Source organism: Charadrius vociferus, unplaced genomic scaffold (genome assembly GCF_000708025.1).
Source record: "Charadrius vociferus isolate BGI_N301 unplaced genomic scaffold, ASM70802v2 scaffold436, whole genome shotgun sequence".
In the NCBI taxonomy this organism is placed as follows: domain Eukaryota; kingdom Metazoa; phylum Chordata; class Aves; order Charadriiformes; family Charadriidae; genus Charadrius; species Charadrius vociferus.
Genome location: NW_009649187.1, coordinates 3,417,326 through 3,431,203, shown reverse-complemented (window position 1 = coordinate 3,431,203; position 13,878 = coordinate 3,417,326). Strand labels below are relative to the sequence as shown.

Here is a 13,878-nt window from a genome sequence, read left to right as displayed (position 1 = left end):
AAAGGGAAGCAGGACACTATCTTTTAAAAGTAATAGTACACAATGCAGGTTCCAAAATGTTCCATAATTGTTTGTGGTATAGCCTCAGGGTAAGGAAATATTGTCATTAAAGAGAAGTAATTTGAGTGAAGCTGGAGATCATAACATTCCACTTACCAGTTGCAAATGCATACTGTCAAAACACAGGTTTCCGATAATACACAGAGTCTTTCTCTACTTCTTTTGATCTTTCAGAGTGTAACAAATATACTTTCCTTCTCTGACGCTGAACTTAGGAAAGTAAATAAAATCAAAACCATACTTACAGCACTGACTCCCAGAAAACATTATGCTTATATATATGTCAAAGGCATATGTTATATTAGTCATTATAATTAAAATAATACACACATCTGTTTTACGATGAAATGTGAGTAATGTGCCACTAATTTCTAACATCTGTATTTCTTTCTAGCTATATTTCCATTTTTAAATGCTGCACATCCTGTAAATTAATAAAATGTGCAAAAGCACATTTGAAATTTAAATTAAAAAATTATAATATTCTGGGCCGTACTTTGATTTCGCTTATATCAGCATTTGTTTTCAGGGAATTCCTGTCTTTCCATGAATTGTCTGTTTTGCCCCGTACAGCACCCAGAACAGATGTTCAACAACTGGACTGATACTTCTTCCCTGCCTTCCTAGAGAAACGGGCCTAAGCTTGCCTCCTCTTAAGGGGGCCTGTGGCCTTCTCTTTCCTGGAGGCCTGTGTCTTGTGTCCTTTCAGTGCTGTTCAGCGCTCTTTGAAAGCTTCCTTATTTCCTGAAAGGTGTCCCTAAAACCTGCTTCAGTTGTTTTGGTCACTCCTTCTCTGACAAGCACTCTGTCTTGATCATACTTACCGTGTTAAGATCAGCAATAAGATTTTCCTTCTTCACCAAGTCTCATATAATTGTCTTGTTTCCAGTTTGTTAACTGTCCATGCGTCTAATTCTTATTTAATGATCTTTGTCTTTGACCTATTTTATCCTCAGTGTAGTGCTAATATGACTGTTCCTGGCATTACATTGACTTGCGCATCAGAGACAAAATTAGTAAGCGTCCCACAGCTGGTAGCCAAATCATCTTTTGTAACCATGCTGTGCAGACTTCCCCAGAAGCAGCAGTGTTGGTGTAACCATCGCTGAACTGGCCAGGCCTTGCTTGCCATCTTGTCAAGTATTATGGCTCTCGCATAGTTTTAAACTCTGGGCATGGTTTTGGCTTTTGTGCCAAGTCTCGTACTGTTGTTTTGGACTTGGAGCTCCACAGGCGGGTCCTGTCTTGATTTCCTTACTTGTGGTGGTTTTTGTATACTATTGTGGCCACAGTATCAGAGCAGCCTGCACTCTGTGAGCTTCAGTCGAGTCTGGGTGACTTCCTTTGCTTGGCAGATTCCAGATGTTTTGCCAGAGTTTATTTCTGGGTCTTTCATGAGCCCGTCTCTGACTTCCATGTATGTGTGGGTGTCTTAACGCCAATGAAGAACTGTTCTTTTATCAGGGACCTGGGTAGTCAACTCCCATCCTCCCCAATTGCCTTTCTCCCCTGTCCAGAAAAAATGTTCATCTTTCAGGTCTTAGATCTATTACAAGCTCTTTTGCATGTTATATTTTCCATTCTCCGTGTACTACAAATCTTGTTCCATTTTTGTATGGAATGCAGTCCTCCTTAAGTGTCTGCAGTCCATTTTCGTTGTGACCCTCTTGGCTGTCTTAATCAAAAAATACTAAAACCCCTAACTGTTAGAGATCCAACTTTTATCAGAAATAAATTGACTTTCTGCCCAGTGTTCTTCTGATAGCATTCATTGTTTGTAGCTATAGAAACTGTGCAGGTCTTCTCGAAGAGTTTTTTCACTAGCAGGGGGTTGACCCCCTCCATTATTCATTCCTGCAGTACAGTTTTCTGGTTTGATTCTCCCCCGATACTGTACTTTGTCCTGAGATACCGCCAAGTCTGGGAGTCTGACAGACTCTAACTGTGATATCTGAACGTGTCAGCATTGCTTTGCATGAACCTCCAGCGAACTCAGTGTTACCTTCTTTGCATCTCCTACCAACACTTTTTAAAGGCACAGCTCTACACATGCTGTGAACACTCCTCTTTCCCCAGGACATTTACCTTTCCAGCCCTCTTTTCTGCACCCCACAATGGCATTGAGAAAGAGAAAAATTAAAAGAGCTTAATGTACCCTGCAGCCCAGCGCTGTGAATTCCTCCCAGCTGCTTGCGGAGTGTCAATGGACACTGTACAGACCAAAAAGGGACGGAGGGAATCTGTCCCAATAGTTTTTAAAGCTTCACCTCTGTTGCTAATGACACCTTTGGGAGCTAATGAAATAGTTTTCAAATATGCGTCTGGGCTCTGCTAATGCTCATGAGTGTGAGCATACAAATAGTATTGCATACTCCAATGGGAAGTTTACTTGGGCAAAATTCCCACTGAGGTCAGCTGGGCTTTCTCCAGAGCAATCCTTGCCTAATAAATCCCTTAATGGTAATAATTATTGAGTTTGGGGTTGTAGTTAAATATAGGAATATTTAAAATAAAAAAATACATGGTCTACGGTCTCCTCCTGTCTGCTCTGCTCTTTCATGCAGTAATTCCACCAAGTTACTCCCAGTATTCATTGGTGTATAGCTGAGTGCAGAATCATGCCTTCCATTACCATTTGAAATAACTCACGAAAAACCTCAGTTTTATACAATTTACTTCAAACATGAGTTTATGGCTTTAAACTAGTGAACAGCATGGCATCTAGTGAGTCCTGGAGTATCTTGACCATAAAATAAAATGAAGGAAAGTTCTTATTTTCCCCAAGTGAGGATGTGATGGCAGAGTCGTTACAACATCTGTTTTTTTGCCAGAGGTATAAGCTCCCTGGTTGTGCTAATGATGAGTGTTTTCAAGACAGGTAGAACATCAGATCTGGCTGCTTTGAGGCTTTTCTTGGACAACTCAACTGTAAATGGGTACCAGTCATTCCAGCTGAGAGTCAGAAAGGCAGCTGCCTGTGATAACAAATTTTCTGTTTTCTTAAATATGGCAGAGCTGGTATGTATTGGCTGTGCCAGTCTGATGGGCTCAACTGGCTTGTCTTAAATTGTGGCTGTTTTCCTACTGCTTCTGCTGTGAGATGTGTATTTCAAATGTAAGCAGATATGTCATGTGAGCAGCAGAACTAATGCAGTCTGCTTCCCCACAGAGTTGTGTTGTGCGCTTGGTTGGCTTATTAGCTAAATAAGGCTGTGGCTATTATTAGGTGTCAGGTAATCTGGAAAGAGAGACCTAGAGAATGCCCCAGTCCTGGGAAAAGCTTCAAATGGGGGTTTGTGTCTTCTTAGGCACTAGTTTCCACACTATAGAGAGGACTAATAAGGTCTTTTTCTAGCTGCTTATCTTCATGAAGCATACTGGAATGTAACTGTCTTGGAGGCTTCTCCCCATCTGTCAAGTTCTGATAGAAACTGGCCAATCTATTCAAACATTGGTGGGAGGAGGCTGACTTGGCCTGAGCTCCAAAATTCTCTGAAAGAAAGGATTCCCCAAATCCCAGCAGTTTATGGTGGATCCATGCTGCCAAACACGAAGTCTGAAAGGATCTGCTATGGGCAGGTTATCACCGAGTGTTCCGTTCTGGGAAATACCTGGAGTTCAGCTGTTCCAGTGACCAGTTATGATGCTCTGAATCCATGCTGCAGTCAGGCTGCGGCCACCAGTATGCAGGGATTAGTCCGCGTAAACTGGCTTTTCACTTTTAGTCTCCGCAAAGTCTATATGGCCCTGCTATGGTAAAGTAATTAACGTTGCTTTAAAACTGGATCTGCTTCTCCTCTTATGCCTTTTAACATCCACACAACTCAATTGCTTTGATTTTCTCTTGATTTCCGCCCAGCATGAAAGAGGTTGATTTTTACTCTCAGTATGAAGTTGGATTGACTTCTTTAATGCCATTACATTAGTATCAACTAGCAGTGTCCAAAAGGACTAAAAGGCATAATCCAGAATGAAACAGAGAAGAAATTCTCATCTGACAGGCCACAGTCAGATACTGCTGTTAGAAACTAGGATTTTCCCAGGAAATTGCAGTATGGAAAATAGGAACTTTGAGAACTGTGAGGAGAGTTAAATCCACGTATACTATAAATTTTTGTAGTATGTAGAAATTCTGCAAATAAGTATGTAAATATTTCTTTTTCTCACTGGATTTTTAGAGTTCTTACCCAAGCGAGAGAAAGCGTCCTATTCTCCAGAGTCCTTAAGCATGTGCTTAACTCATGGAAGAAGGGATTTTAACGAGGATTTCTGTGGAGCTCTGTGTACTTCCTATCAGCCACTTCCATGTGGGAATCAAGCCATTTATGTATACAGTTCCTGACTCTGGGGCAATTAAAATCTCAGCCATAATGTTATATTAACACAGAATTCGGTGTGCCTAATGACATATTAAATCTTCCTAAATTATAGCTAAATTACAAAAAGGACTAATTTACCAAAACCAGTTAATAAATGTTTAGAAAAGGAAGCTAATTGAATTATCCCTTGTTTGTCAGAGACAGATAATCTCCTTGTGAGAAATCTCATTTTTTCTGAAGCATGATTAATTGGCCTGACGAGTCAGAGATTATGACAAATTATGCAGGAGGAGATAATAAATAAGTCAGTAGGAAGGCTTGGGAGCAGAGAACGAGCAGCTGTTACTTGGTTTGAGGCTTGGTACGGCTTGGATGCACCCTGACCCGTGTGTGGTTTCCTGGCTCCTGCTGCGGAGGAGCCATGCAGCAATCACAGCCACCCTTTGCTCCTTTGCCTCGCATGCTCTACGCCTTGGCCCGTTTCAGATCAATTGCATCACCTCCCCAAGAAGGATGCATGAAAAACCACGTGCTTCTAGGCCAATGACTGGTTTCTACTTACTGACTAATCAAGGACGTGAGATTAATTTTTTATTTTTCCTTAGTCATGCTGGGAAGGCATTTATGGCTCACATAGAAGGTCCAGTCACAGCTTCATCTTGTTCCTGTTAAACTCAATGGAGAAATTAAAATCAGTTGTAGCTGTGCATGACTCTGAATGCAAAATGTGTGTAAGCCCTTCAATGCAGTGTACCTAAGGGTCTACACTGCACAAGTCTACACTCCTTTAGGAGAAGGCTTTAGCACGTACACTGAGACTGCTCAATGTTAGTGCATGTTGCCGGGCCGTAGTGCTGTTGTGGCCCAAGCTTCAAGCTCCAACAATGAGCAGAGAAAAGCCAAGGGTGGGATGTGTGCTGGTGCCCCAAGCTGCACGCTGCTCCATGTGGGCACAGGCTGGGGATGAGGTGCCAAATAAGGTCTTTTGCTCTTCCTCTTATGAATATCTGATCTGAGTGTCTTCATTATTTATGAATGTGCTGCATTGGTGTCCAGATGATAGTATCGAGGGGAACCGACTGTAGGAATCAGTTGTATGCAGGGATGCAGGACTAAGGCAGTGATCCTGTTGGGTAAGTGTAAGAGAGGTCTCAATATAGCGGGGGGACAAGGAACAGAGATGGGAAAACTCATTACTATTGGCACTTCCTAGTAGTTGGATATAAATGATATTTACATTTAAATTCTATGAAACGCCACTGCATACTTCTCATTTACTCTACACCTCTAACTCACCTCTGCCAATCTCTAGTGGAAATTGTTTGCATGTGAGTTCCCAGCAACACGCAGTGGGCTTTTCCTGCACTACATCTTGGAGTAATTTTGAGAGGAGATGCAGGGAAGTCTAACAGGTATCGGCCTGTTGTTGACTAAGCTTGTGTTCATAACCCTGAGAATTCAAAAATCCATAAGCACGCTCAAAATAATCCTGACAGTTTAGAGATTTGGGGATTTTTTTAATTAGTACTATTGATCTCACAGTTTCTGAGTCTTTATGATGTAGCAGAGATCAGACCTTCGAACCATTCTCTACAGCCTCCAGAGCAATGTACATTTTCAATTAAAGTGGGGGTTACCACAGCCATGTGATCTGAAGACCTAGTGTCTCAAGTAGAGTATCAGTGCAAAACTTCATGTTAAATAATGACTGTTGGCAGCACTCTGCTTTTTCTGTTGTCCCCGACTCTGCTAAAGCAGTGATTTGAGGTAATTGTAAGTTCACATAGCCTGCCTTTTCCTGTGCCTTTCTTGCCTTTTTCCCCCTTCATAATATCAATTAGTTCTCTCTTATATTTAGTTCTCCTTTACATCACCAGTTTGCTTATCTGAAAAAGCAATTTCCCAGGCATCCCCAGCCAAGTCCATGCTAACCTGCCACTGTCCCCAGTCTCATACCACATGCATCCAGTCATCTCCTCACACCAGAATCCCTCAGACCCTCTCTAGCTCTACTTTGGGCACTGCATCCCTGTGGCAGGAAGGAGCAGAAGCCTCCAGCAGGGACAGTCCCAAAGGAAACAGCCAGGTACCTGTAGCCTTTGAGACCTGAGGCCAGGAGCCCTCCCTCAGGACAAAAAGATGCCAATAGCCTCCCAAAGAGGCACCTGGGCTGGAATAGCAAGGTCCCAGAGCTGTCGGAGATACCCAATGTGTGAGGGGCAGATTCACCAACCAGCCCGCCCAGTCTTTACGGTTGCTTTGCCAGTTGCTGTTAGAACTGCTCATCCTGCGAATACACAGCACTCCTTTCTTCTAAGTAGCTGTTTTGTGTTTTGTATGCGTTTCAAGGTGGCAGCTCCTCTGAAGGGGTCCCTGCACGAGCCCTTGTGCATTCACCACAGGTTTCCGTTTCTTCCCTGGTGTCACTGTAATGAGTTTAAATATCTAGCAGCTTAAAACACACTGGGGTTGTTCCCAAAAGGGGTGAATAGTCAGTGTTTTATATTCATTCAAGCATTTCAACCAGTTTTAATCACAACAGAATATGTTTGCATCTGGTCCCAGCTCTGAGAATCCTCCCTCAGTACTGTGGAGTAATTGAAGAATATGATTAAAAGTAATTATTTTAATTGCCCATTGAGTCAGAATGATTTCTGATAGTGCTGAGTAGAATCTGATCTGGAAAGGAAAGGCCTTGTGGATTGTCTGCATCAGGACAGACCACCATCAGCAGTGGTGTGAGGGATGCAAATGAAACATCACCAGCCTGCTGTGAGCACTACGTGGATTACGGGGCAGGGACAACACATTTTTTCACTGAATGCAGAAGACAGAATGTGTGCACTCTGCCAGTTTGCTTGTGAAGCATTTGAGCTTGTTATTAAACCACACAGTGTTTAACCCCAGTGTAACGTCCCTGACTTTGCTGAGGCTCCTGTTTGATGCAGTTGTGAGTGAAAGCATAGGGTTCTTCTAGGGCTTAAAGCCTGAAATATGAGAATCGAGACCACATATATTCAATAAGGTGAAATACTTAATACCTCACCATTCCAAAACCAGCATTTTTGTTGGAGGCAGCGATAAAGAATAGTGAAGGTCTAATAATTAGCTCACCCACATTGAACTTGGAAAGCATTGTCTGTATTCTCTGCTTTGCTGATCCTGCATTGGCCTTTGGCGCAGCACTTGGGCTGCTCCATGTCTAATTTCCCCTCTCTGTAAAGAGTGGACATGCCTTCTTAGGAGTATGTGAGTTGCTTTCATGCTGTGTTAGTAGTGACCATGAAAATTCACTGATGTAGTGACAGGGAGGGCAAAGGCCTTTGTGATTTTTTAATGTATAAATATATAGTATCTATGGAATCAACCACTTCTGACTATGGAAGAAAAGTACATCAGAAGATATTAAATTCAACAGGACCACTTTCGGCTCAGTGACGCTAAGCAGAGGTTTGCTGTAGGGTGGTAGGTTCTTCTAGGAGAGCACTGGCACTTGCTTGCAATGCTTAGACTTCATCTAGATGTTTGCTGTCAGCCACTGTGGCAAAGAGGCTATTGGAAAAGACAGACTTCATTCAGACCTAGGCTGGCTATTTTAATATTCCCTGTGTGTAATGAGTGTGATTTTGAGAAGTTTGAAGCCTCTATAGGTCCTATTTATATAGTATAAACAGCCTTTCTTTATCAGGTTTGCTAGGTAAGTACTTTCCTTTACTTGTGTTTTTCCATATTTGGTTGGTGATTCAAAGCATTTTCAATAGTCTTCTGTATTTGATTAAGTGCAGTTATAAGAAACAGAAGAAATACTCTTGACCAAAATGATCTGATTTTTCACTTATGGGCATGAGAGAGGCCAAGAAAGATTCAAGTTGCAACTGTTTTGACTATTATGATGTTTGTCATCCTTTCTGTTTGGGAGGAGGTGAATCAGACGCGACTCTTCCTCACACTGCTCAGAGCAGATTTATATCAGTGAGGTCTGATTTACCCGCACTTCTTTTCTTCCCATGCCGTTGTACTGAGTCCAGTGGATTTCCGCCTGATTTATTACCATGTGAGCGAGCACTGCGCCAAACTGTGTGACTCCTGCAGTTAGTCTCGATTTGCACTGATGCAGCTGACAGCAGGATTCGACCTGAATGATCCCACTGTTGCTGTGGCACATGCATTGTAACTAAAGCCAATCCTGCATCATTATCTCTTTAGAAATGCATGCTGTGTATGTACCTCTGAGCTCACTTCTTGTGTCTACAACTGTCTCCACTTCTGAATAACTCCATTCACAAGCATCGTTATGTTGCTGTGCATCTGCCATGAGGACACTGCAGGTCCAGCATGACATAACTGGGGCATGTATCCAAACCCCAACTCCGAAGTCCTTCCCACTGTTATCCATCCAGGAGAATGTCAGCGAGCTCAGGGAGAGCTCGGGGCACTCAGCAGGGGCAGGCGTAACCTGTGCTGGACAGGCAAATAGGCGAGCGCAGATGCCTGTTGTGCTGGTTGTGGGCTACCTCAGCTGCATCTTTGATCCAGAATTAGTGGAGCTAGCGGTGTCTTTTGTCTTTTGACTGAATGCCTCCAAAATGCTCCCCTTTCATCTACTGTTCCTTCACTGATTATTTCCATGCAGTGCTGTGCCGCTTGGCCCGAATTCAGGAGCTGCTGATGCTGCAAGCGGAGCTGGAAAAGCTGATTGTGGGAGTGGGCAAAACCAGCAACTCCTTGGGGTGGCAAAACAGTTGCAGCAGCGTCATTTGTCTGTACAGAGACCGGCTGGCTGCTGCAGCTGTGGGGTGGGAGAATTAGGCTTTATGGGGGACTGATTGCTGCTGCCACGGCAGCCCCGTGCAGCAGTGGCACTTACTAAGTGTGCCCAAACCTCTCATTAGCAGCAGAAGGAGCAGCTCTGGGGGTCCCTTGTCCCCAGCTGTCTGTCTCAGGGCTGCCCACCCTTTTCCCATACCCAGGGAGCCAAGGCACACACCAAAAGGTTTCAGGAACTCATAATCTATTCACCACCCCAGCGCATTTGCCTGATCAAGATTACTGAGCTTAATTCCTCCTCTACTGCTTGTAACTTACCATTTTTTGTTTATTTTCATCTTTATTTCCCATAGTGTACTGAAATGATGTGAAAGAAACATTTGTTCACACAAATAAGGGAATGTAATAGCTTCCCTCCCTGACCACATGCTCTCTTCTGTTCCAAGTCTTAATTAAAATGGTACTAAAGGAAGCAAATCAATGAACAGATACCTTACAAGATGGTTTATTCACTTACACGTGTACACACACACACACACAATTACTTACAAGTATTACATTACTGCTTTAGTTTTCTGTTAGCAAATGCAGCTAATGAACTGCAGTGTTACTGAACTGGGTAACAGACACTTAAGAATCCGGGGAAAATATTCCAATATATCAATTTTCTGTAAAAATAAACCTCACATTTTGATGTTCAAAATGTGTGGAAAAATTGCCATCCGGTTTCCTTTGCACATTTGGAAAATTACCTGCTTTGCTAAGGTCGGAACAAAAATGTATTCCAATCCTTTCAGTTACAGTTACAAGTAGTGCAGTAGCTTATTCTTCATAGAAACAACACTCTGATATATCTACTCTTATGCTCTGACAGTGTGTTGACTCTAAGTCCTTGACTTAGCACATCAGCTCTGCCTTTAATGTGCGGGGTTAATTGCAGCTTTTCACAGTCTGAAAGTTGATTATTGGATGGGAGGCCCTGGTTTCCATTATTTTTAGTATGATACTTCTTAATAATACACAGAATTCCTAGGTTGGACTTCAGTCTAACATTTGCCTTTTTCTTTTTTCTTTTTTTTTTTTTTTTGAGTTGGAGAACTTCTGTTATATTACAGTAATGAAGAACTGGAAAGAACTTTATTTATTATGATCTGCCACATGGCATAACTGAGATCAGACACTAGTTAAAAAGTTAACTCCAGGAATGTACGTTAGATGAGAGATTAAAAAAATCCTTGTGTCTACAGAAATTGGCCTGAGCGAAAAGTCTAGGAAGATCCAATCTATTTACACTTTGCGGTCTTTGGATCTGGATAGTGGTTATTTGTAAGTTGCAATAAAATCGCATAGCACCCTGCCTGGAGTCATGCTGTAATGCTATGACATAACAGCTATGCCTGTGAAATATCGTGACATTACTTAACGTTGTGCGTGCCATCTACCTGAGGTTCTCAAGCCTCTGAGTCCTGCTGGGTTTCCTGAGGGGAGCTGCAGGAATAGCAGAGGATGCCCAGCGTGGCACTGCTGATAGCCAAGTGCTCCCAGAGCTCCCGCAGCCGACGTTTGCTGCCCTGTCTTCACAAGCTGAAAGGAAAGCCAGGCTTGAAATACAAAAATCTTCCTGCTTTTCCTGCACCTTGTGATGACAACGTCTGTTATAATACAGCATTCTTGAAAGAAGTCGATTAAACAGAATAAAATCTACAGCATTATTTTCTGAACTGAGACTAAAGCCACAGACTCACAGCTTTGGTAGAAGTTGACATGTGTTTACAAAGTAACTTGGGTTTAAACCATTTAAAATTATTTAAACTATCGTAAATGTTCTGAGACAAAGCTCTACTTTTTTCTTCTTGTCACTCCCACTGTAAGAAGCTTGTAGTTGGAGCCAGACAAAGCAATTCTGATGAAATCGAATTCAACAGGATATATAAGGCTAGAACAAGAATGAAGGGGCTGGGAGACTGAAATTATTCACAAATTCTGATTGAGCTTAGTGCATTGTTTTAAAAATTTTTTTTAGGGATAGGCAGATTTTGGAAATTAGCTTTTTTTGTAGAATGTTGACATGAAATGCTTTGTTTCAGGTGTCCAAAACTTTTTGAGTATACAAAAATGTTTTCATTTCAACGTTCTAAAAACAAAACATCAAAACCATTATTTCAAAAAGGAATTTTTCATTTTAAATGCATGCTTAAATGATGTATTTTGATTAACCTATATTTAATTGATTTTAGAAATCAAACATATACCTATCGCAGACTAAACAGAATCTATTCATGAACAGAGCTCATCTATTTTACCTATTTTATTTTCCTCATACATTTCTTTCATATACATGCTGTTGGGGATTGAAGGCTTTTTGTGTGCAGGTGATTGAAGTTAGCATGCACTATAAGCTCTTCCTGTAATCAATCAATCAGTCTTTCAATTAAAGAACAAAGAAAGGAATCAGTATTGGTGAGATTCCTGCCTGTGCACAAGAGACTTCTATTGATCCTCAGACCAGGTAACTGTTGATTGCAAAAGGATTATTGATCATTTGTACTTTGTTTTCCTAGTACATTGATGTCATCTCTGAAAAGAAAAAACATCACAGGTTAACAATAACTTTCTGGCTTTAGTTTTACCTGGAATGATCCATAGCATCATTATAAAAGCTGAAGTGGGAGATTCCCACATAAAAAATACAGGAATTCTAGAAAATCATTAATGGGGCTGCTGGAATTACATTCATGAAGTTCCTCCTACTTAACTTGTATTTTCCTAGGTGTTTCTTCGTATCTTTGGAGGTATCTGTTTTTCCTAAGTGAATTAACAGAACAAGTGTATGATTCTAGCTGTTGTGGTGATGTCCAGATGCCTTCTTCACCGCCAGGTAGGAATCCACTAGCATCAAGCAATGCATTTTAGGGCAGCATCCTGCTATGAGAACTGCTGGCAGGGTTATAGGCTCTGGATGATCGTCATTTGGGCTGTTTCCCAGTATTGTCTCATCATGTGAGTGGGGAGCAGCTGAGCAGCTCCTGGATCCATATTGTGGCTGCATCTTTCCATGAGCTTACTGCTCGGAGTACGTGCTGATGGGGGGCAGCTGCATTGCAGCATAGTTGTGCCGGAACGCAGACAGCCTTGCAGCATGCCTGGGCCTCATGTTAGGGTATTCCAGGTACACAACTGGGAAGTTGGAGGACAAGGCCATTAAATGACTTGCCTGCAGCCATGCAGAGTGTTTGGCAGACCTGCAGGCAGATCTGGGCTGTCGGTAGGAACTCAGGGTAACCCCACAGCCTTTGTTGCTGTACAGCTTTTCCCTTTATCTAGGTGGATGCGCCTTTACAACTTCTATTTGTCTGCCTAGTACTGTCACTCCATCTCCCTGCTCCACTGGACTCCCTCTTCCCCTGGAACATACCTGTTTTGGCTGGATCCCATGTTTGACCTGCAAAGTATAGGGAGTGAAATATTAATTGTGACTTTCCCAGCAGTAATCAAAGATGAGCATTCAAAGAAGCAACACATTAGCAGCTGGGGAAATGCAGGACGTTTTCATCCTTTCTCTTTTCTTCACTGCTGTTAATCTTTTGTTCAGTTTTACTCCATCTAGCGTCAGTGCTTGGAAATAAGATCTTGTCTTGCAGCCCTCAACTTGTTTATTTTCTTAGATCTCATGACTCCACTGGGAAATGGTATCCATCGTAGTCCATTTCCTTCAATACTACTTAAGCATTTTCTGGTGACTTTGCTAAAGAAAGAACTCGCAGGAGATTTGGCAGGCTTCTCGTAATTTGCCTCAGTCTTTTTTTTCCCCTTTCTCAGAGAGAAGCTGTCTCGTGTGTCTTTTAGAAAGCTGTGCTGACATTATCTGTTCATGTGAAATTCACTGCACTAACAGTGAGTGTCTGTAATAAAGAGTTAAGACCTGATCCTTTCTAGTTTGAACTGGGCATGCAGTCCATGGGAAACCATGTGGTGAGGCATAGGCTGGAATCAGAGGGAAATCTCTGGGTTTTTTTCTGCTGTTTCCTCCCTTATTTCTTTCTCCAGAGTGGGGCTGGGGTGAGTCAGCATAGCTCTGTAAACCAGCAGTGCCTGCACTGTCCTGCAGTGCTTTTACAGCTAAATTCCCGTACTGCCTGCTTTGCCCAGCCCTCAGGGAGCTTCCAGGGCATCCAGAGAAGGTGTCTGCTGAAGTGTGAGGAGGGAAGGTCGCCAGTACCTGCCTGCCAGCCTCAGCCTGCTCGCCGGCAGCCTGGTGACCACACCGGAGGTACCCGGGGGTTCTCTCAGCCCTCATTTGCCTGCACTGGTCCGGCACGTCACGAGGAATTTCTTTTAGTGACACGTCTCTGATGTTACCCAGGATGTCATGGTTATGCAGGAATATTTTTCAGCTTGTTCCAAGCAGTTTGTGGAAGCTCTTTCCCAGAAGGGAGAGGCATTTCAAAACATAATCAGGGGACCTGATAAGGGCCGTGCGTATGAACTTGTCAAAATTTCTTCACACAAAATAACACAGATTTAAGCATGTGAACTAAGTTACACAAATTTCTGCCTGTCTGGAACTGTAGCCATTAAAAATACCACCAGTGCTCCCCTCTTCTTCTGACTATGACAACAGATTAATGCAGAACAAGGCCAGTGCAAAATGATTTGAGCTAACTGGGGTGAATCAGCAATGGATTAGGTTCGGGGATGCCCACTTGACCCCTTCCCTTGCCTGTGTCGGAGG

General features: G+C 42.6%; 1 protein-coding gene across 1 annotated transcript in view; it reads right to left on the bottom strand.

Moving 5' to 3' along the window:
• Positions 1 to 8,433, bottom strand: part of VSTM4 (V-set and transmembrane domain containing 4) — a 54,197-nt gene extending 45,764 nt beyond the window's left edge. The window contains exon 1 of the mRNA XM_009888815.1: positions 8,368 to 8,433. Coding sequence (XP_009887117.1) covers positions 8,368 to 8,433 — 66 coding nt within the window. The remainder of the gene's footprint in view (positions 1 to 8,367) is intronic.
• Positions 8,434 to 13,878: the final 5,445 nt, after the last annotated feature.